General features: G+C 38.4%; 1 protein-coding gene and 2 long non-coding RNA genes across 3 annotated transcripts; 1 reads left to right on the top strand and 2 right to left on the bottom strand.

The window, feature by feature from the left end:
* Positions 1-2,655: 2,655 nt before the first annotated feature.
* Positions 2,656-14,292, bottom strand: LOC120511535. Its single transcript, XR_005629750.1, has 3 exons — positions 14,185-14,292; positions 8,306-8,507; positions 2,656-2,763 (listed from the first exon to the last, which is right to left on the bottom strand). It is a non-coding gene; the product is annotated as an uncharacterized LOC120511535 (long non-coding RNA).
* Positions 14,032-20,713, top strand: MSTN (myostatin). Its single transcript, XM_039728754.1, has 3 exons — positions 14,032-14,524; positions 16,339-16,712; positions 18,842-20,713. The coding sequence occupies exons 1-3, from the start codon at positions 14,152-14,154 to the stop codon at positions 19,220-19,222; spliced, it is 1,128 nt and encodes a 375-aa protein (XP_039584688.1). The 5' UTR covers positions 14,032-14,151; the 3' UTR covers positions 19,223-20,713.
* On the bottom strand, positions 16,723-18,904 carry LOC120511536. Its single transcript, XR_005629751.1, has 3 exons — positions 18,804-18,904; positions 17,951-18,009; positions 16,723-17,541 (listed from the first exon to the last, which is right to left on the bottom strand). It is a non-coding gene; the product is annotated as an uncharacterized LOC120511536 (long non-coding RNA).
* Positions 20,714-20,897: the final 184 nt, after the last annotated feature.

The following is a 20,897-nucleotide window of genomic DNA, read 5'->3' as shown; positions in this document are numbered from 1 at the left end:
GGATGCAGTTTCCACAGCAAAACTTGTGTCACTTAGCTTCAAAACAAGCCTGCATTTAGTGAACTAAAGGAGTTGTTCAGTGGCACAGCTAAGAGCTCCCAAACACACACAGTCTGACAAATTCTTTTCAGCCAGCGTCAACAGAATCCACAGACAGGCATTTCAAGCCTCACTTCTTCTGAATCAGAGAGGATGAATCAGGATGAATAGTTTCAGCCAAACAAGAACATTTAGAGTTTTTATGTGTCTCATCTAGGAATAGCATCACATAGTACCAGTAAATAAATAAAGAACTAATCCACAAATAAATAAATAAATAACCAAATACGATCCTTTGAGCTTAATCAGTCACCTTTTTCTATACCAAAAAAAAAAAAAAAAAACCCAAAACATCAGTCACCTTTTTCTACACCAAAAAAAAAAAAAATCCTAGGCCACTCCATCTTGTTTATGGCTGTGAACAATTTCCTCCCCTATTTATTATTGCCTTGGCTTTAATTAATAAAGGAGTTCATAAAATTTTTTGTCTTGAAGTCTTTGGACAGAATTGATGTAAAATATACTAGATAGAGACCTGCTATAAGTAAAAATAACTTTGAATAAAGATGTAGCTGTTCAATTCACTTCTGAGATTCCCTGCAGGCTTACAATACAAGCACTCTATTCCAAACATAACGACAGGCACAATAAATTAATGACTTGTATTTATGAATATAGCATTATTTCATGGATACATGCTGTTATCACATCACACTGTCATAATATTTGTTTGATGTTCATATAAGGGCACAGTTAAGAAGAGAGTGTTCATCACCTTTTTATTAAGGTGACAAAAAAATGAGAACCATCTCTCACTTGGAAGAAGCTTGTTTGGAAATAATTTGAAACACTAGCCCTCTCAGGAGAGGCAGCAAAAATATCTCTTCTATCATCTTACAAGAGTAGCCTGTGAGCCACGTTAATCATCTTGGACTGAAATTTATAACAACATATGGAAGACTTGCCTCACTATTATTAGAAGTTGCAAGTTTCATATGTGTTCCTCAACTAATTTAAGGGTCACTCCTGCTTCGAACATTATACCCCAAGTAATAAGTGCTATAACAGGTCATTTGCATTCAGGAAATTATTTTTGGAAGAAGCTCCTGCTTGATGCAAAAGGGCAAAGGACACTGGAAACTAAAGTCTAGAGTTGACTTCTCTTGGGGCTCATCCACACAGCTTTTGCAAGTCCATATGATCTTTTAATTAAGTTTCAAAGGATTTTGATAACATTGCCTTTGGAATATTTCTGTGATATTTTGCCAGGTTTTATTGGTATTTACTCATGGCTTTGTGTATGTGCTTCTTAAAGAACAGAACTGCACACAAGATTTGATCTCTTCAACCAGCACTGTGACTTACTTGTACCTTTACCATGCTTCAAATTTACTGTTATTTCATCTTTAGAAAGAAGAAAGCCACTTCATGTTATGATAGCTCTGTCTTGGACTCTGTCTCTATTTTAGGCATGAATAAAGAATTTAGTGAAAAGCTGTCTGCATCCTTTTAGATATTGATACAGCTTCTCAGTTCTCCCTAGCAGAAAACTACAAGCAAGGTTTTGTGCTCCCCCCTGCAGTGACTTTGATGGTGTTAGAGATGGGGATGATGATGATGCCATTGCACTGCAATAGTATCCATATGCCACCCTCCTCCCCACAATCAAAACCCCCAAGCTCAGTCCTACAGCCACGAAAAGCCATTTTGGAAGGTTCTCAGCCAATTCCAAAAGTCATCACTGAGCATCAGCCAAGTGAACAAAGTCTGTTTATTTAAGCTCTGAAACATTTCTTTTTCCTCATGAATTTTCTTTAAATATAGTCACGCTGCTCCCACACTCAAACATACAGCAGATGGAAAATAAATTTATTCTAGCTTATTTCCTGAACACTGAGCATGCAGCAGGCAAAATCACAGGTGGTGGTGTGTACACTGGCTGCATGATACACCACTGGGTAGTAGTAAAAATAATGCTACATTTTACTTTTACCCCATGAAGAAGAGTACATTTCAGATATTCTAGAAGAAATAGAATCTTATATTTGAAAAATTTTGGGCTCCTATCCGCTGTTAAATTATATTTAAGGGATGTCACTGACAGAAATATTTAGTATTCTAATTATCACCCCAGTAAACTCAAGTGCAGTATTTAAAACTATTACATGACTTAAAAAAAACTTAATAATACATTGTTTGCACAAATTTAACCTATGCAAATCTGGTTTTACATTCAAGACATTTCCATATTATAGAAGTAGCCAGAACTATCCAAAGTGGAATAGTTTAGTGCTTTTTAAGAGACACAGTTCTCATGAGGTTTGGCCATAGCTAAATGGGGAGCACTTTGACAAAAATGCTGTCATTCTGCCTTCCAGCCAGACAAACCTGTGGAGCAAACTGTTCAGCTGGGAGTACTCAGTCAGCCAGAGGAACAACTGAATTACCTGCAAAGCTTACAGGGTTCCATGTTTATTATTCTTTATTATTTAAATAATTATTTAATTATGCCACTGTGGATAGCTTAATTAAAAACTTCTCTTCAACATGCAGGTGCTTTTTTTTGTAACTTCCAAATACTGGTGTGTAGAATGAGTAAATATAGGTCAGCTTTTTTATCTACATCTGTCTATTCTATGTTACCTTGCCAGAAATACTGTAGACATTTGTAGAATATTATTGATTACACCATCTTCAGAGAAAGAAACTCCTTGCAGTGTAACCCTAGAGAAGGGAGACAAAAATGATACAGAGCTGAAGCACCAATACCTAAAAAGCAGAGCTGTTTACTATAGAAAAAAAAAAAAAGAACAAAATAAATTATCTAAAGTTATGCATGGAACAGAGAAGGAAGATAAGAAATCACTGATTTCTCATAAAAATAAATAATTTTTTTAAAAGGGTACAATAGACCATATAATGGAACAGAAAGAAAATAAACTCCATAGGGGTTTAAAAGACAATACCTAATACATAATGAGCTCCCAGGAGATGCCACCATTATAATGGATTTAGAGCACCCAGATTTACTGCAGTGTACACCTCAAAGCTTGGAAAGGATTTTTGATCCCATGCTTTGCCACTAAGCCAGCCTTTAGCAGAGCTCAAGGTGTGAGGTGGCAGATTCTTTTTCAGGCTTGCTGAGATTCCTTGAGGATTATGCAGTTTCCTAGCACCCATGGTTTTGGTAATTTAGCAAAGGACCTGGTTATATTCAAACAAGAACAGGTTATCTCTGATTTCACAGCCTCAGCCAAAATTGGTGAGGTGTTAATTAAACAACAGAAAACAGAAAAGCACGTATTTCATAGAACTTGCAGCTTAAAGACAGTTTCCCTAGAAAGCAAAAGACACTGGTGAAAACCAGAAGAGAGAATGGAAAGATAAATGAGGGAACAGAAGCTCAAGTACAAAAGTTTGCATTCCCTGTAGCCACATTTCCCTTCACACCTCTGGATAAAGCCCCTTGAATCTGATGAAAAAGAAGCCTACACATTTCAAGGAATTAGCAATTTGTAAGCACAGAAATAGAAATCAACTGAATGTTAATGCTTAGGACCCTAAATGGCTGAATTAGGTCCAAGAATACAACCATGGGAGTCAGCAATGGGATATCGAAAAGATATTTGCATTGCATCATTACAAAAGCAGAGAAACCTTACCAGGCTTGTCTGAAGGGGAATGAAAGCAACCTGAATTCCTGGCTCCCAAGGATTTTATCATATGGATGCAAAGCCTGCTCTGCAGGCCTGAGACTCCTCAGACACTCACAACCCCATTACTGCCCCAACCCCATTAGCTTTTGGCTGGTTACAACTCATTAAGAAGATTTGTATTTTATTGTGGTTCTCTATTTAAACATCTGCTCTTACTCTATCATTTGTAGAATGCCAAAAGAGATTTTCCAGGAAAATCCCAAACAAAACCCACTCTATTTTATGATGGCTACTGCACCTGCCACAGAAATTTGTGAATGGAGAACCTGGATGCAAACTATGATGGATATTTCTCCAGTGCTGTGGGGGGAAAATGAACCAGTGTAGGTAAGATAAAAATTATTTAAGTTCTTTAGCCTTGTCTCAGATCAACCTTCATCACCAGCTGAGCTGAGCCAGTGCCAGGGTATTTGGGCAAGCTGGTTCCAGGTCCTCATTTTTGCCCTTGCCTTTGCTTCCCTTCTTGGCACTTCTCAGGAATAAACAACGTGAAGAAGGTGTCTCTCCTCACTCAAAGCTGGAAAATGTACTTATCCTCAGATGAAATCTGACTTCCCCCAAATAATACACTCCAAGCTCCATTCACTGCTGGAAGATGGAAAAATATTTGTTTAGCATTACCACAGCCTGCAGCTTGGAGAAGAGGAGCCATTCCCATGCTCCGTAGCTGTTACTTCACAACCCAGGCAGCTGCAGAAGGCATGTTGGTCTTCCCTGAACCTCCACAAATTTCTAGGATTGGGAATACTTGTGTTGTGTGTTCTTGTGCTGTCTGCTTTTATACCGAAAGAGAAACTCCATGGGGACAGTGCTTTGAGAAAACTGAGGTGGAACACCCCCCTGCACCATTGGCTGATTTTCACAGAAAGAGGAAAGGCTTGGCCAGGCCACCACAACCCTTCTTGTGTGAGGTGATCCTTTGGTGTGTTTCTGGTAAGGGTGTGGGCTCCCTGATTGCCCTTCCTTTCAGCACAAGCATCCAGCCAGCCATGCCCTGGTCCCAGTGCCTGGTATTTTCCCAAGGAAGGAGGATATGGGAAAGGTTGACTATGATTTATACACTGCAGATGGCAAACACTCTCATTTGAGAGGGAAGTGGTGCATAAAGCATGACGGGTGTGTTGTAGGAACTGCATATTAATGCCAGTTCCCAAAGAGCAGCTCAACCCCAGTGAGCTCCAGCTCAGGAAGATGGCTGTTTTCAGGAATTAAAACCCTTTCCAAATGCTGCAAACACTCAGAGCATTCTGGGGCTCTAATTCTTTAAAAGCTAACTAAAAAGAATACACCTCACACCTTGATGTATGGAGAAATTACTGACAGATGTAACTTTCTCAGTGCCTGCAAACCCCAAATTACACCATTATATTGGAAAACATTTTTCAATTAGATTTTCTCTAGAAAATAAAAATCAAATTCTGTGCTATGATATTTGCTGGTATTATCCTCTGAGCTTGTACTTGCTGCACTGTTCTGTTTCACTCTGGGCTAACACAGCTTGGGGGCATTCAAAGAGCTTCTTGAAACACAGCACATCATAAAGCAAAACTAACATCCTTTCCCTTGTCATATGCTTGTTGCAAAATTACTCCCAGAAGAGGCTACAAGATTGCTTACCAGCTTTCCTCTTCTTGTTACATTTTGTTAGTTCTAAATGCCTGAAAGAACATGAAATGTAGCCCTATACAGCAATGTTGAAATTAAAACAACCCCAAAACCGGTTAATCTGAGTTATTATTAAAAACTATTACTTTATATAAATATTAGTGACTTTAAATGTTAGCCCAAAGTGCAAGATGTTCCTATCACTAAATAATTAGCATTTCTAAGTACAGCATATTATTCCTATATGAACTGTAAATAAACATTTCATACTGTTCCAGATCCATAATGAAATAAGTAATTCCTTCACATTATTTTGTGAAACATACAGAATTTGTCAGGTAGCACAGCTGTGGAAAGTATTTTGTGCCATTATGATGCCATTGACTGATGTGAAGAAAGGGCTATATAGAAAGGAAATCTCATTTCTCAAATCAGCCACTGCAATGAGAAAGCTTTTGAGCAGAAACTGATTGTCTAATGCTTAATTAAACATATCTATGTGGAATACATGTACTCAAACCTATAACTGCAGGTATACCAACATAGTAACTTTTAACACAATTTAGGATCTAATGAAGCAATTTCTCTCTACCAAGTTATTACTGGGATGTTAAAATTTACCACACTGCTTTCTTGGAGTTACTCATATAATCATTAGATACATCAATTAAGGCTTAAAATTAGCAAAGCAGGCAACTGCACAATTCAATAGTTATTCATTAATTTTCCTTTGTTCTAGAGGCTTTGGACAAAATGACAAAATGCTTCCATTTCTTAATGTTGAGCTACTTCAGTAAATTGAAGGAAGTATAATAAAGTAATTTGATGTAGTCAATTTTATTTCCATTTTGCATTGCATTTCTAATTGTACCATCAATCTCGTTTATTAGTATGCTCTGGAAAGCTTTAAGTTTGTTCAAGTGATTATATTTTTAATTGATCATAACCTCAGCTTTGTATGCAGCAAGTCTTTTTTCTTCTCAAACACACAGAAGCAGCTGTGAAGTTCCTCAGATTTATTTACTGGAAAAACCCTGGTACAAAGTTCACTCGACATAAAAAAGCTTTGTGTAGTTATCACAAAGTCAGTAGCAAGCAAATAACTCTGTATCCATTAGTCTGAGTATCCATGGAATATTTTTCTCCATTAACTCTTCCAGATCTACTCACTGAAAGCCATTCTCCAGCCTTCATTATGCTGGGACATCTTAAAACTAAACTTTGAAGCAACAGCTACTGCAACAATTTCAGATTTCCTGTGTGAATTCCAATTTTTAAGCATCCTTTCGATCATTTCCATAGTCAACACAGAGTATAAAATCTTTACATTATTTCCATGAGTGTAGGGCATATAGCCATAGATAAAGCAATATTTGCTGTGAAGAGTTAATTCTTAAGCAGTTTTATGTCTCTGCAGAATGGTAGAGGGGGTTTGAAAGTCTGTTACTGAAGGTAAGAAATCCCCAAACTGGCAATTCCCTTGTGGTTTATCCTTGCTTCCTATCAACCTGTTAGCTAATGCTGCCAACTAGCAGGCTAGTGGGAGAGAAAAACTTGAAATCCCAAGGATAAAAAACAAAAACCAAAAGCAAACCTGTAAATTTTTAAAGCATCAGCCTTTAAAATTGTTAGGAATTGGAAGTGTCTGCTTGAGCAGCCAGAAGCAATTCCCAAGAGAAAAGAGCAGTAAAGCTAAAGCTTTAGGCAGTATAGGCAGCTTTCCTTCAGTTGATACTCTTATGTGATGCTTCATAATGGAGTTCATAAATAGGAGACATCTTTACTGCATCAGCAGGGAGTGAACAATGAATAAGGAAAGATATAAATAAAGCAGGGGGAGTAAAAGCTGAGTTTGTTCTTGGATGCCCCAATACCTTTAAGCAGTTGTACTAGTTATGTGAAAATCATTCAAAGGTACCTAATTTATTTTAAAAACTCAGCATTCATGTTCTTTTCCTCCAAATGAGAATCAAAATACATCAAGAAATTTTATGCAGTCTCTGATCTGCTCTTTGTCTTCAAAAACCCTAGAGCAGCTTATGTGATTTCCTGTCTCTGCATTATTTTCTACAGGGGTTTCCAAAAATACCTGATTCTTTGGGGTCTTACTTTAAAAGAAGCACCTTCCTCAGAAGCCACAGCCTTTTGTGCCTGCTTTTTCCCATGATACACTTATGACATTAAATTACTTTGTAGGGTTATATGCTTGTAATATGTTATATTTCATCATAAGAAAATAGCTGATTAATTTTTTCTATAGGGTTATCAAAAGTTTACATTACCAGCATTTTTAATGCCAGGGTTGAATCAGGTAGCCCAGCTCTAAGTTGTTAATTTGACCTTTGCTGATGAGTATGACAGATTCAAAGGCCTTCTTGGATGACTGCAGATATGAATGTTCCTTGATTTCCTGGAGAATGTTACCACCACTTTTCATTCAATCCTAGTAAAATTTCTCTCAAATTAATCTGTCTAAAGCTCACCATAGACCAGCACGTGGCAGAAAGCAAAGAAGCTTAATTTTGCCATCATCCTATTGATGGAATTTACCTTCCTCAAAGGTGTTTGCTTATGAGCCAGCAGGGCTGATTGACAGAGCTCTGAACTACACTTGAAGGGGATAACATCAGGATTGGCCATGACAAGTTGTGGGATGACATGCCAGGGTTAGGGGGTTGGGATGCAAGTGAGAGCCCTGAGCTGGTGGCTACAGGACACACTGGCTGTGCTGGAGCACACCTGAAGTCTACAGAGATGAGCCAGGGGACTGTGAGGTGATTGGAGCCAAGATGGGAACACCAGAGAGTTTTAAACCCTTATGTATTAAACAAAACAAAACAACAGGAAAAGCAAAAAGACTTTTCAGAGCAGCGGCCCTGCCTCCCAGCAGCTGCTGTTCCAGAAGAACCCAGCAGAGGACAGGCCACTCACACAAAATCACTGACCTCCTGGGGTGAAAATCCCCTCCGAAGAGCTGTGCCTCGGAGAAAATACAAGCATTCTTGTAGCTAGTGATGCTGAGGCAAAGTATTGTGGCGTTTCAAGCACTTTGATTGTGCAAATTCACAAGTGAAGCCTCTCCAAGCACGGTAACAACTCTTGAGAGGAATCCAAGGTTTCCCATCAGTGATGCAGCAGCTGACACAGCTATTTTAAAAGACATTGAAGATGAAAGTCAGGATGAATGTCAGGAATTTTGGGTAAAAGCAGAAAACCTACAACTGTAAAGAAAAGAAAGCAAAGACAGCATCCTTTAAGAAGGGCAGAATCCTTAGAATTAAGTAGATATTTAATGGGGCTCTTTTACAAGATAAAAGATATATAGACACCATAGTAAAGGAAGCACAAAATCCTGAATACAAAAGAACCAGAAAAAGGGGAAGCTTTCACTATAACTGCATTCTTCCTTAAAAGCTTTTAATGAACTTCTCTATCTGTTTCTAGGATTCATTTTAACTATTGTATCAGGTTGGTTCTGGAGCAAAGTGTACTCTAACATGCAGGAGAGGAAAAGGCAACAGGGTATTTTGGCCTAATTCCACAGGCACAATTATGCAGGGCAGCACAAAAGCAGCAGGGAGGAGGGAGATGACCAGAAGCTGAAGGTAACAACTTCCCCAAAGCCTATGCTCAGCAACATCTCTTGGGCAAGCTGACAGGAGCATCGTGGGCTGAAATGGCCACGGCAGCCCTTGGCCACCAGTTTTACCTGTTTCCCCCATTTTATCCATTGCACAATTGCATACCATGGCTTGTGAGACACTCCTTCGCAGGCAGGACTCACTAGTGCAACATCCACAGCTCTTGAGTGGAGGGAATCATCTTGTACTCAAACCACAGACCCCAGGTACACCTCAGTGGAGACCACTCAAAATCCCAAATAGCTGAATGTCTTCGGTATCCATACCCTAAGAGACACCCACTCTTCCCCTGTGCGAAATAGGATATCTAGAACTCAAAACTGGTAAAACCAAGGTGGATTTCTTTCTTGGTAAGCTGAGGGAGTTAAATAGTCATACCATCAACATCTATGAAGTTGACTTCCAGTAGCAGAATGTTTAGAAGGTTATATATGACTTTTTTACTTTTTTAGGGAAAAAAAAAAAAGTATAGCAAAGGACAAACTCTGTCAGGCCATTTGTTCCAGAGCAAGAACTCACATGAGTTACAGCTTTCATATTTTAGTTCATGGTAATAAGTTTAAAAGTGGCTGTGTTTGCCTTACAGTAGATGCATTTACATAATGTAATTGGCATGATGTTTCCATAAGGCATTTTGTTATTGCAAGAGCTCTTTCTATGTGTTTTATAGGCATGGTCTTATATTTGTGTTGTGGTTCAAAGTAATGCATTTATCTTGTGATTTGGAGAGAAAGCACCTGGTGAGCTGGACTCATAGTTAAGCACTTGAAACACCCTAACTCCAATACATTTTATGATATGTCTGAATTTTTCTACTCAAATTTAACTGTTCCAACAAAATAACTGCACAAAAATTATTTCCAACTTATAGCAGCAAAGAGAGAGATGAATCCAAAAAGATTTAAAATGGAGTTTTCTATCTATTTCATTTTGCTATTCTTGAATTTAGGCTTTGTGCTGACAAAAGTGAGAGAAAAGCTTACTCAATTAGTACCTTCCTCAGCAGCTCAGAAGGAATGTTATCTCTTCCTTATAAGCAAATCAGGGAGAGAAGCCAACTGGTTCAGAGGTAGGACTTGACATCAATGTAAATAGCAATCACAGATTTACAGTGCAGTTTGCAACACCTGCTTTGTTTCTTCCAGTTTGCCTTCTGAGGTGAATCAATTATGAGAACTATTTCATTTAACTTAAACAACAGAATAAAGAAAAGTGAATTTCTGGTCCCACAGGCTGTAAGGAAGTGTTTGAAAATGTAGCCTGCAGCAGGATGAAGTCGTCCAGTTAAAACCCAGGGCAGGGTTATAACCCATGTCCCTTTCCCTCCCCTGCCAGGAAAGCAGCTCCTTCATACTCCTGTAACTCTCCCTTTTCTCAGAAATGTCCTGGTTGCCTTCCATGTCCGTTTGGTCCTGCCCCAAAACAAGCAGAGCTGTCAGCTGGCCGTCCCCGGGCGCTGCTGGCCGGGCAGGGGTGACAGGCTGCGGATGCTGCAGGGCGAGCGGCGTGCTGAGGGAGCACGAGCTCTCTGCCTAACCAGAGCCTGCCAAAAAGGATGGGTAATGCTTGGGCTCTGCTTGCCTTCTCCTCAGGGAGGGCATTAGTAATCTCCTTTTCCTCTGCACAGTCACTGTTTTTCCACATAACTTGCAGTTACAGCATGTCTTTGAAACCTCTTTATCAAATTTTTAGGGGTGGGTTTGGTTTCTTTTCCCTTTTTTTCAACTTTTTTTTTAATTTCAACTTTTTTTTAAGGTTTTCCAAAAGCTCGTGGTGGAAGGGGGAAAGTAGAGGAGAAGTTGCCAGGTAGACAGATGTATGCCTTTTTCCTTTTCAAAGGAACATTCTTGCAGTGCTCGATTTTGGGGGCCTGAGCCATGATCTTCGCATAGTCAGGATTGGGAATACTATTCACTATTGGCAGGCACAACGGGTAGAATGACACAAATCCCAAAGATAATATTAAAATGCCATAAAGTTCAGTAAGATGTGCATTTCATTTTTAACTCTTCTTTAGTTTTGCTAGTGATAATGTGTTAGATTTTTGTTGTTGTTGAGGTTTTTTTAAAATATTTTTTTTACTAATAAATTTTATAACAACTTTTACCTGCTCTCTTCATCACTTATTTTTTTCTATTCTATCACCTACTTCTGTAGTCATCACTTTTCATCACTTGTAGTCATCAGAGTTTTTCCAAAAACACTACAATGTCAGTCAGACAGAAAAATAAATCACATATTCTATTAGTATTATCAAATAAATTAGATCCTTCAATAGCTCCTGATCAAGTGCAACTCTTTGCGCCCTTTCCTAAATTCTCACAATTTCAGAGAAAAAAAGAATAATCCAGCAGCCAGAAAAGATGAATAATATTCTACTAACAGCCTAGAGTTACTCACAGTACCGCTGAAATGCATTTTATGAGGGAAATGGAAATATTGCTCTCTGTTATGCAGCTGCTGGTGAATTCTGGGGTGCTTTTGTCACCCCCAGCCCTGTGCCACCACTCCAGCTGCTATTGCTGCCTCCTAAACAGCGGTGCTCAGCAGGGTCTGTTTGCCACCACGTGTCACCTGAGAGCAAGCTGAGCCCTTGCTCTGAGCTCCCTGGGGTTTTGGGCTTGCAGCCATAACTAAATGCTGCACAGAAAGGAGCAAAGGCTCTCCTGCTTGCAGATTAATGGACTCGCTGCAGAAGACAAGAACCTGGAAGCTCTGCATGTTCATTCTGGCTGGCCAGAGCAGGAGGACTGGTAGGAGAAGGAGCAGGAAGGTCCCAGTGTGGCTGCAGAGCACAGCCCAACAGGATCATGGTGCTGAGGCACTGCCTAGATGAGCACCTCTCCTGTCCCTCTGCCTCCTGAGGGGCTTTTAGCCATGGTCTGCCAGAACACTGAATTACTGTCATATCAATGAGTGCATCATTATTTCCATCATCATCTTAAACTCTTTCTGGTGTGAAACCTGGTACCTGTCGAACTTTCCACTTGGGGTAGATTCCCTTCTATAGGCTTATAGGTTAAGTTTAGTTTAAAATAAAGAAATAATTTAAAATAATTTTATTATTACATTAACTATAGAAATAGTAAACAACCCCCAACTTAAATCTCCCAAAAATGCACTAACAGCTCAGTGCTTTTCAGAAAGATTCTTACTGTGAATCATCCTGCGCATGTTCCATAAAAACACATTTCTATCATTTGAAATTTACTAAGAGTCTGTTTTAAATATGTTATGGGCATGGTAGGCAGTTTCTTGTTCCAGTGAACCATGGCCCATTTGTGTTACCACATGCTGAAAGTAGCGGCATTGTCTCTGTGTAAAAATCAAATGCTCAGGAGCTAAGGCAGCAAACTGCTTGCTTTAAACATGGGTTTTGGCTAAAATCAGAATATCAGGGTCTGACCCTAAAGCTATATGCCTGGAATGTGTGAGCATGATACATCTATCACTTGCATCAACTTCACATCAGGGCAGGATGACCAATTTCAATTGAATACGTGTGATTTATGTCACTGGTTATGAGCTGAATATCAGGCTCAGTGAATTTGCATGCCCTGGAGAGGTGATACAAAATATGAATGACCAGGGAGAAAAAAAAATATTTTTTTGAGAGTTCTGTCCACATCTTTACTTATACAAACATTTTTCCTATACAAACACATGCAAAACTCCTTGTCTGACATATTCTTAGGAGTACTCAGAATGGGAAAATAAAAGAAACTCTGTTAGAAACTGAAAATTCAGTCCTAACTTAGGCAAACTTTGGCATACTGCATGAAATTCCAGGATTTCTCTTTGCTGTAATACACAGATTGCAAATATTCAAATATATACAATCCATACCAATTCCAGGGTTTCTGTTTGCTGTGACGTGCAGCCTGTGTTGAGCAGCAACCCCCTCACCCCCCTCACTAAGGGTTCCATAATTATTGCATTTGATTTTAAGATCAAATGTAAGATTTTATAAGCCATAACCTATGCAATCACACAGAGATATATCTCTTATGCAGAAAGCATATTAAAACTGTATTTTTTTAACACATAAGCAGGATATAAGAGAATTTCTAAGTATTTAAGTAGAAAGTAATAAAGCACAGATATCACTTAAGCTGGAATAATACAGAAACATTTTGAAGAGAAATAAAAAGGTTACATGGAAAAGAAGATAAATACACAGTAGAGATTTAAATATTTCAAGTTTTTAATGCTTTCACTAATAATGGAAAAAGCAAGTAGAACTATTCCTGTGTAATATTAGAGTGAGTAGCTAAAGATATTCCTTAAAAATACCTTTGCTACTAAAGACACTTAATTTACTGCCCAAGATTCTGGTGACAGCATGAAGAGGGGACAGACTCATTTTTCATTACTGACTGCTAATTCAGTAAAGGATTTGTTCTGTGGATTTTGATATACGATAAAGGGGTAAACAAATAAAACAGGCATTTGCATAAGTGTCAGATATGCACAAAACCTCCAATACAGCTTTAGCTCGTGTCTAGGAAAACCAGTAAGGTTTTCTGAAATAGGAACTGCTAAATATATATATATATATATCAGTTGTTGATCAACATAAATTAGTACTCGTTGCAATCCACTTCTAAAGTATAATTTTCCTGCCTGCTAAAAGTAACTTCTCGGGATTTTCTTTTAAATAGAACAAACTTTCAAGTCAGAAAGATTGGTAGAAGCCTAAAGCAAGTTTAGAGCAAGGTTTCTCTTGATTCATAGAACAAGTTCACAGTTGGTATAATATTTAAGAATGACAGTGCTGTCTTTCAGTACTGCTGCCCACAATACTTGGAAATATATCCTTTCAGAATGTGAAGGCATATCCTCTGCAAAGTACCCAGATAAATCAGCTCACCCTTGGCTGTAACTAAACGCTGTCTAGTGACTTGTGATCGACAGGGCTTTACCCTCTGACAGCCAGATTCATTGTTGGGACAGCAACCAATCGTCGGGTTTGACGACATGAGCCTAATCAAAGTTGGAGTATAAAAAGCCCCCTTGGAATATATAAGGTACACCAGTGTGGCAAGCTGTCTCTCAGATTGCATTTGCTTTCACGGATCTGTTTAGTACTGAAAGGGAAAGGGGGAGGGGGAAAAAAAAGAAGGCAAAAGTGCTGCACTGAATGTGAGATCATGCAAAAGCTAGTGCTCTATGCTTCTATTTACCTGTTCATGCTGATTTCAGTTGATCCGGTGGCTCTTGATGACAGTAGTCAGCCCACAGAGAACGCTGAAAAGGACGGACTGTGCAATGCTTGTACGTGGAGACAGAATACAAAATCTTCCAGAATAGAAGCCATAAAAATTCAAATCCTCAGCAAACTGCGTCTGGAACAAGCTCCTAACATTAGCAGGGATGTTATTAAACAACTTTTACCCAAGGCTCCTCCACTGCAGGAACTGATTGATCAGTATGATGTGCAGAGAGATGACAGTAGCGATGGCTCTTTGGAAGATGATGACTATCATGCCACCACCGAAACGATTATCACAATGCCTACAGAGTGTAAGTAACCCTGCTTCTTTCGCCTCCCACTGCCCCTCCGAGAGAGTTGTCTCCCTGCTGTAGAGCCACACAACTCCTCCTCAGGCTCTCCCAACAGGCTGCTGGCTGAAGTCTGCTGGAGGGAGGGAGCAGAGAGTTATTTCTAAAGAATTTGAGCCAGGTTCAGATGACCGTGTGGCGATCCTTTGTTTTACTGTTCGGTTTTCAGTTCCTTATAATGTGTGTGCCCTGTAGCACTTAGGATTTGCCCATTGCCTTAGAAAGCAAAGGGAGATCTGCAGTTCAGTCAACTTCGTTATCTGCAGCACTCGGGGCATTTCCTCTCGCAGATATAAAGTACAAGTGCAGATAACGAGAGAACTAAATTTTTGTGAGGGAGGTTTCGCTGGCCAGTATTTTTAGAAGCAATAGAAATCAACAGAAATGCAGCTTAGAGCACTACATCTACCTAACTGCAACATGCTACAGCAAGTGCAAGCAGAGAGTTAAATTCTTGCCTCTTTGCTGATCCCATAAACTAGCACCACCCACCTCGGAGTTAAAACTATATATTAATATGTGTGTAACAGATTAAATGTGGAAATGTCCGTGCTATAGCAATCAGCTCGTGTAATCGTGCCAAGGAAGAATGAAGGCATTTACTGAATGAGCAGATTCTGAGTTATCTTCCAAGTGCTAAACATCTGCTATGCCTCCTATCAAGTATCTTTTGCACAGCTAATACTGTAGTATCTTATGTTCTTCATCAGCTAAAGTATTTGACTATGGCAGCTGTTTTTTTAAATAACACTTATGAATATGATGTCAAAAAGGAAAAATATGACAGGACATATAAGGCATGTTAGCAGTTACAGATATCATTATGATATGCAGACTAGAATAATATCTGTTGCTCTCAACATCTAAAAATGAAGCCACAGATGAAAAAGGAAAATTTTCAGTGAAATTTTTCAACTTCGTAATTATTAAGATGGGCACTTAATAGGATTATTTTACTGCAGCCTTATAACAAAGCTGAGGGCTGCCTGGATTTTTATTCCAGACTTTTATATTCAAGGCTTTATAATTATTTTTAATCAAACTGCTTCATATTTACAGTGACTGAAGAAAAGTCATTGTATTTCATTGCTCTGAGTTCACTTCCTACTTCTTATAAAAAGCCCTTGAGCTATTTTAAATGCACTAAAGAGACAGGTATCTTAAGTGATGAGATTTATGAACATTAAAGTCCTGCACCATTTAGGATTAGTACTACCCATTTTATCCTGGCATGGAAAGATATTGCCATGACTAGGTATGACAGCTGCATCGTAGGCTACAGGAAGGGGGAACGCAGCACTGCACGTGACTTTCCTCTAATATTATTCAAATGAAAACAAAATGATCCTTATATTAATCCCCTCAATTATTTTCTTCCCACTGAGAAAAGAAATGTGTTTGTGCAGTTTGCCCAGGGCTGTATGGTCTGCAGCAGACTGAGGCTTTGGAGTAAATTAGAAATAGCTGGATCACCACACACGTGTTGAGTCAGCTTATGCAAAGTTGCTATTCTGCATGCTTTATGAAGGTCCTCAGGAGGTGACCAGCAGAAGTGAATTGGTAGTAGGTGATAGAGTAATTTTATTGACATCAATTAAATTTTCTGTACAGTGTAAACCATAGAAAATTAATTAAGTTAAATCCAATTTGTTACTGGTACTCATTATAACATATTGTAATATTTTTTTATACAGTCTGAAAAAAATAGTCAGGTTTATATACGCGTTTTTTTCTTGTTCCCTGTTCAGTAATCTGTTCTTTCCATTCATTTATAGCTGATTTTCTTGTACAAATGGAGGGAAAACCAAAATGTTGCTTCTTTAAGTTTAGCTCTAAAATACAATATAACAAAGTAGTAAAGGCACAATTGTGGATATACTTGAGGCAAGTCCAAAAACCTACAACGGTGTTTGTGCAGATCCTGAGACTTATTAAGCCCATGAAAGATGGTACAAGATATACTGGAATTCGATCTTTGAAACTTGACATGAACCCAGGCACCGGTATTTGGCAGAGCATTGATGTGAAGACAGTGTTGCAAAATTGGCTCAAACAGCCTGAATCCAATTTAGGCATCGAAATAAAAGCTTTTGATGAGAACGGACGGAATCTTGCTGTAACTTTCCCAGGACCGGGGGAAGATGGATTGGTAAGTTTATTTAGAAAAATCCTATTTCATTGAAAAGCATTTAAGCTCTGTTTTAAGGATAAAATGGATGCATTGTTTAGGGAATGGAAGATAAAAGTTCTGTGTATCCAATTCTTTCATTCTTTGCTCTCTGACCATGCCAAAAATCAATAGCTTTCCTCTGCCTCCATTTCCCTGTCTAAAAAATTGACAGAAACTGAGAGACATTGTGAGGCATTAGTTAGAAAAGGTTTTGGCAATTATTGATGGATGATGCTATCAAAGTAACATTGTTTACAGTTTTGAGAGCAAATACTACTTAATAAGCAGCTATTTCACATAAAGAACAGTCTTTAGATTCTTTCACTGGTTAGGAAAGATGCCTCCAATATTGCTGTGAAGGCAAGGGAGTTCCTACATACTCTCTATGCATATATTTTCTATTAACAACAATAAAAATTGTCTCTTTCTGAAGGTGAGAATAGATCTTCATAATGTTAAGTTCTTTACCTTTCAGTATTTGGTAGTCATCATTCTACCTATTAGAAACATCTGAATAGAGATCTTCTGCTTGATACAATATTCGAGTCATGATAATAAGAAAGTGCACAAAATAACCGGTTTGTTTTTATAACAACAGATGAACAAATTAAATCTGAAATCTACCTACAAGTACACCTCAAATAAACCTGAAGTGAAACTACAGCATTTCCCTTGCTATTTGTTTCTGTAAATCACTAATAACCTACAGCCCATACAAATTCCTATACTTACCACAACCAAGTGATACCTTTTTTGCATAAAGTATGAAGAATATTATTCTACTTTTACTTCCATGTAGTAGATGAATCTGTTGATTATAGAAACATAGAAATATTTAGGTTGGAGAAGACCATTGTGCCCAACCATTTATACAACATTTAACTTCACAGCAGTACAATATAATTTAGAAATGCTTAAAAGAAAAACTCTGTGATATCATAATTGTCCATCCAATATAAATGTGGATCTCCTGTATTTGAAACAGGCCAGCTGGATATCACGATCAGGAATGTCCTCACCACCTCCATCCATTCAAATGATGATACATACAGATAACCCATGGCTATCACCATGTATAAACAAACATTTCAGTGGCAGAACAGGGTTAGAGGCACAGGCAATAATGAGAGAGGAAATCTCTCTGTCCCCCAGCTCCTCTCCAGCAGCTTCCAGTACAGGGGTGTTCCTTTCACCAAACACCTCCCCGTATAATTTACCTTTGGAATGAGCACTTCCAGCAGCTCCACAGCTCGCAGGTATCTGGGGAGAGGAAAACCTGTGTAATAAAGTTAGCTGGGCTGTTATTCCTGAGGAATGGTCTCCATGGGATGGCCCCATCAGTGCCAAACTAACACACAGGGCAGAAAACAGTGTGTGGAAGGCAGCAACTTTGGGAACTTTTTCAAAGTCACAGTCACAGAGGTTGCAATTTCATTCTAGTCTCAGTTGGTGACTGTGGAAATACACCTTCTGTAGGAGGCATGTGGCTCAGGGATCTGCCAAAAACACATTCCTAGCCACAGGACTCTTCCAGGAGTTAAAATACTTAGCTGCCCCTCCAAATTCATTCAGTCAGAGTCATTCAAGCATGGCAGAAATAGAGGAGCAACTTTTGTCCTCCTTGGTCTGGACAAAAAACTTTGCTTGATATCCAGAAAGCCTGAATTCAACATGACTTTAATGAAGAGAATTTCAGAGGGATTCACAAAAGCTCTTATTATGGAGTTTAAAACAAACAAAAAAAAAAATCCACACCAAAAGTAAGGCATTCAATATGACTTTAATGAAGGGAATTTCAGAGGGACTCACAAAAGCTCTTACTATGGAGTTTAAAACAAACAAACAAAAAAAATCCACATCAAAAGTAAAAATCCAGCATTCTTTATAGCAGTTAAAGAATGTCAGCACTGAGACAGTGGTGATTGCAGGGACAAATACTCAGGTATTAAAGCTCTGTATAGAGAAACAGCAGGGAAATGCAGAGATTTCAGAAACTTCATTTCAGAATATTAAGCTGAAACATCTACATCTGAAATATTGTTTGCATGTTTTTAGTGAACTTGGGCTTACCTCAGAAATTATTCCAATTCCTTCTCCTCTTCTCACAGAACCCATTTTTAGAGGTCAGAGTTACAGACACACCAAAACGGTCCCGCAGAGATTTCGGTCTCGACTGTGACGAGCACTCGACAGAATCCCGCTGTTGCCGCTACCCGCTGACGGTGGATTTCGAAGCCTTCGGGTGGGATTGGATTATCGCTCCCAAAAGATACAAAGCCAACTACTGCTCCGGAGAATGCGAGTTTGTGTTTTTACAAAAGTACCCGCACACCCACCTGGTGCACCAAGCCAACCCCAGAGGCTCGGCAGGCCCTTGCTGCACGCCCACCAAGATGTCCCCCATCAATATGCTGTACTTCAATGGCAAAGAACAAATCATCTACGGCAAGATACCAGCCATGGTTGTAGACCGCTGCGGGTGCTCATGAGATCCTCGCCAGATCCACCGCTTCACACATCGTGGAAGCTACCAAAAAAAAGGAAAAAAAAAAGAAAAAAAATAAGGAGAAAAATAGAAGAAGTTATACCCCCTCACCAGTCTCTCAAACTGTGAAGTTACGTACACAAGGCATTGCCGACCTCCTGTGTGCTACCAGCAGCAGTTACAGAACGTGAACTAAAGGACAATGTAATTACCTGATGGCTGCTTGTGAGCCAGCAAAAGAGAAAAGCTACAATCAAAATCACCGGATTTAATCCGCAAAGTTCTTACATTATGAGGGAATCAATATTCAGTCGTTTGGATGCAAATTTATATGCAGGTTTCAGTACACATTGGTAATCAAAAGCAAGCTCCTTCTCACCTGAGGACAGAAGGAGCAGGCTTTTGGGTTCCTTTCTTCACAGCTTCATTTAATGTCATATTTACAGGAACATATATACTGGTAACATATACACCACTACACAATACCACCAGAATCATCCTTAAACACTTGAATATATAGTGCAGACTTGTGAAATGTATCAGATGAAATTCCACATAAATGGACAAACCCTGAAATTAGGGATGGCATAGTGTATTTAGCGTGTTTCCATTCCTTTTTCTCATTAGTATGTTAGTAATCAATGGCAATGGTGCTACGTAAGCAGGCTGAATAAATAGAAAGATAGTTATATAAGTGAAAGAATTTAGGCTTAATAATGAATTTGCCCTATCCTCAGGTACACTATTCAACATTCTCAAGAAATAGATATTTTGTAAATGAAAAGGAATAGTTTTCTAGACATAGAAAAACAGAAGGCAGCAGAGAAATCCAACATTCAAATTGCAATCCCACATTTTAACCTGCCTTTGCAACATTACCGTTTGCACTATGGTAAACCAATGCAAATAGTTGGTTGCTACAGATATTGTTTAAAAACCACTTTGATATAACTGACTTGTGTAATATGTATGCATCAATATTTTGTAAATAAATGTTTATTTTTTAATCACTGTTGGTATATGTTCATCACAAGAAAAGAACTACTTTAACCTGTACTTTAGTTTAATAAACAAACCCCAATATTCTCTTCATAATATAATTTTCTGGATTTTAACACAAATAATACGTAGGAACAATGCAACAAAGTAAACCATATGTTGAGAATTATTCTACATTTTATATGTTTTTTACATTGGTATGAGCCATCTAGGATAAATGATGGCAGTTGACATGTTTATAAGGTTCTTTGGGTTACTGTTTTTATGGTCATTTTGATCCACAACTGAATTTCCATATTTTAAATGTTATGTTCATAAATAATAATGATACCACAAAAGATTGCTATTAAATGCATTTTATTATATTTAAAAGTTTGCAGCAAAGTATTTTCTGTATTTGAGTAAACATAGTACATGGATTTCCACACAAATTCTGTACATTTTCCTTATGGTAAAAAATTGTTCATTGAAATTAAAAAGATCTATTTACTATAAAGTCCATTTTATTTCACATGTGAAATAGAACTGATGAACCAGGTGTTTGTTAAGACAACACAATCACTGTTAAAACATCTTCATGTTAGTATGATGCACGTTTTTGTTATATTCCAGAAATCAGTTTTGAATTTTCCTTTGTGTAAAACCACCCTAAAATTGCAAAACTGCTTGATTTCCTTTCC

The sequence above is a fragment of the Passer montanus genome, unplaced genomic scaffold (assembly GCF_014805655.1).
Source record: "Passer montanus isolate IOZ18808 unplaced genomic scaffold, ASM1480565v1 scaffold66, whole genome shotgun sequence".
NCBI lineage: Eukaryota > Metazoa > Chordata > Aves > Passeriformes > Passeridae > Passer > Passer montanus.
Note: the sequence above shows the minus strand (reverse complement) of the source record. Positions and strands in the feature narration are given on the sequence as shown.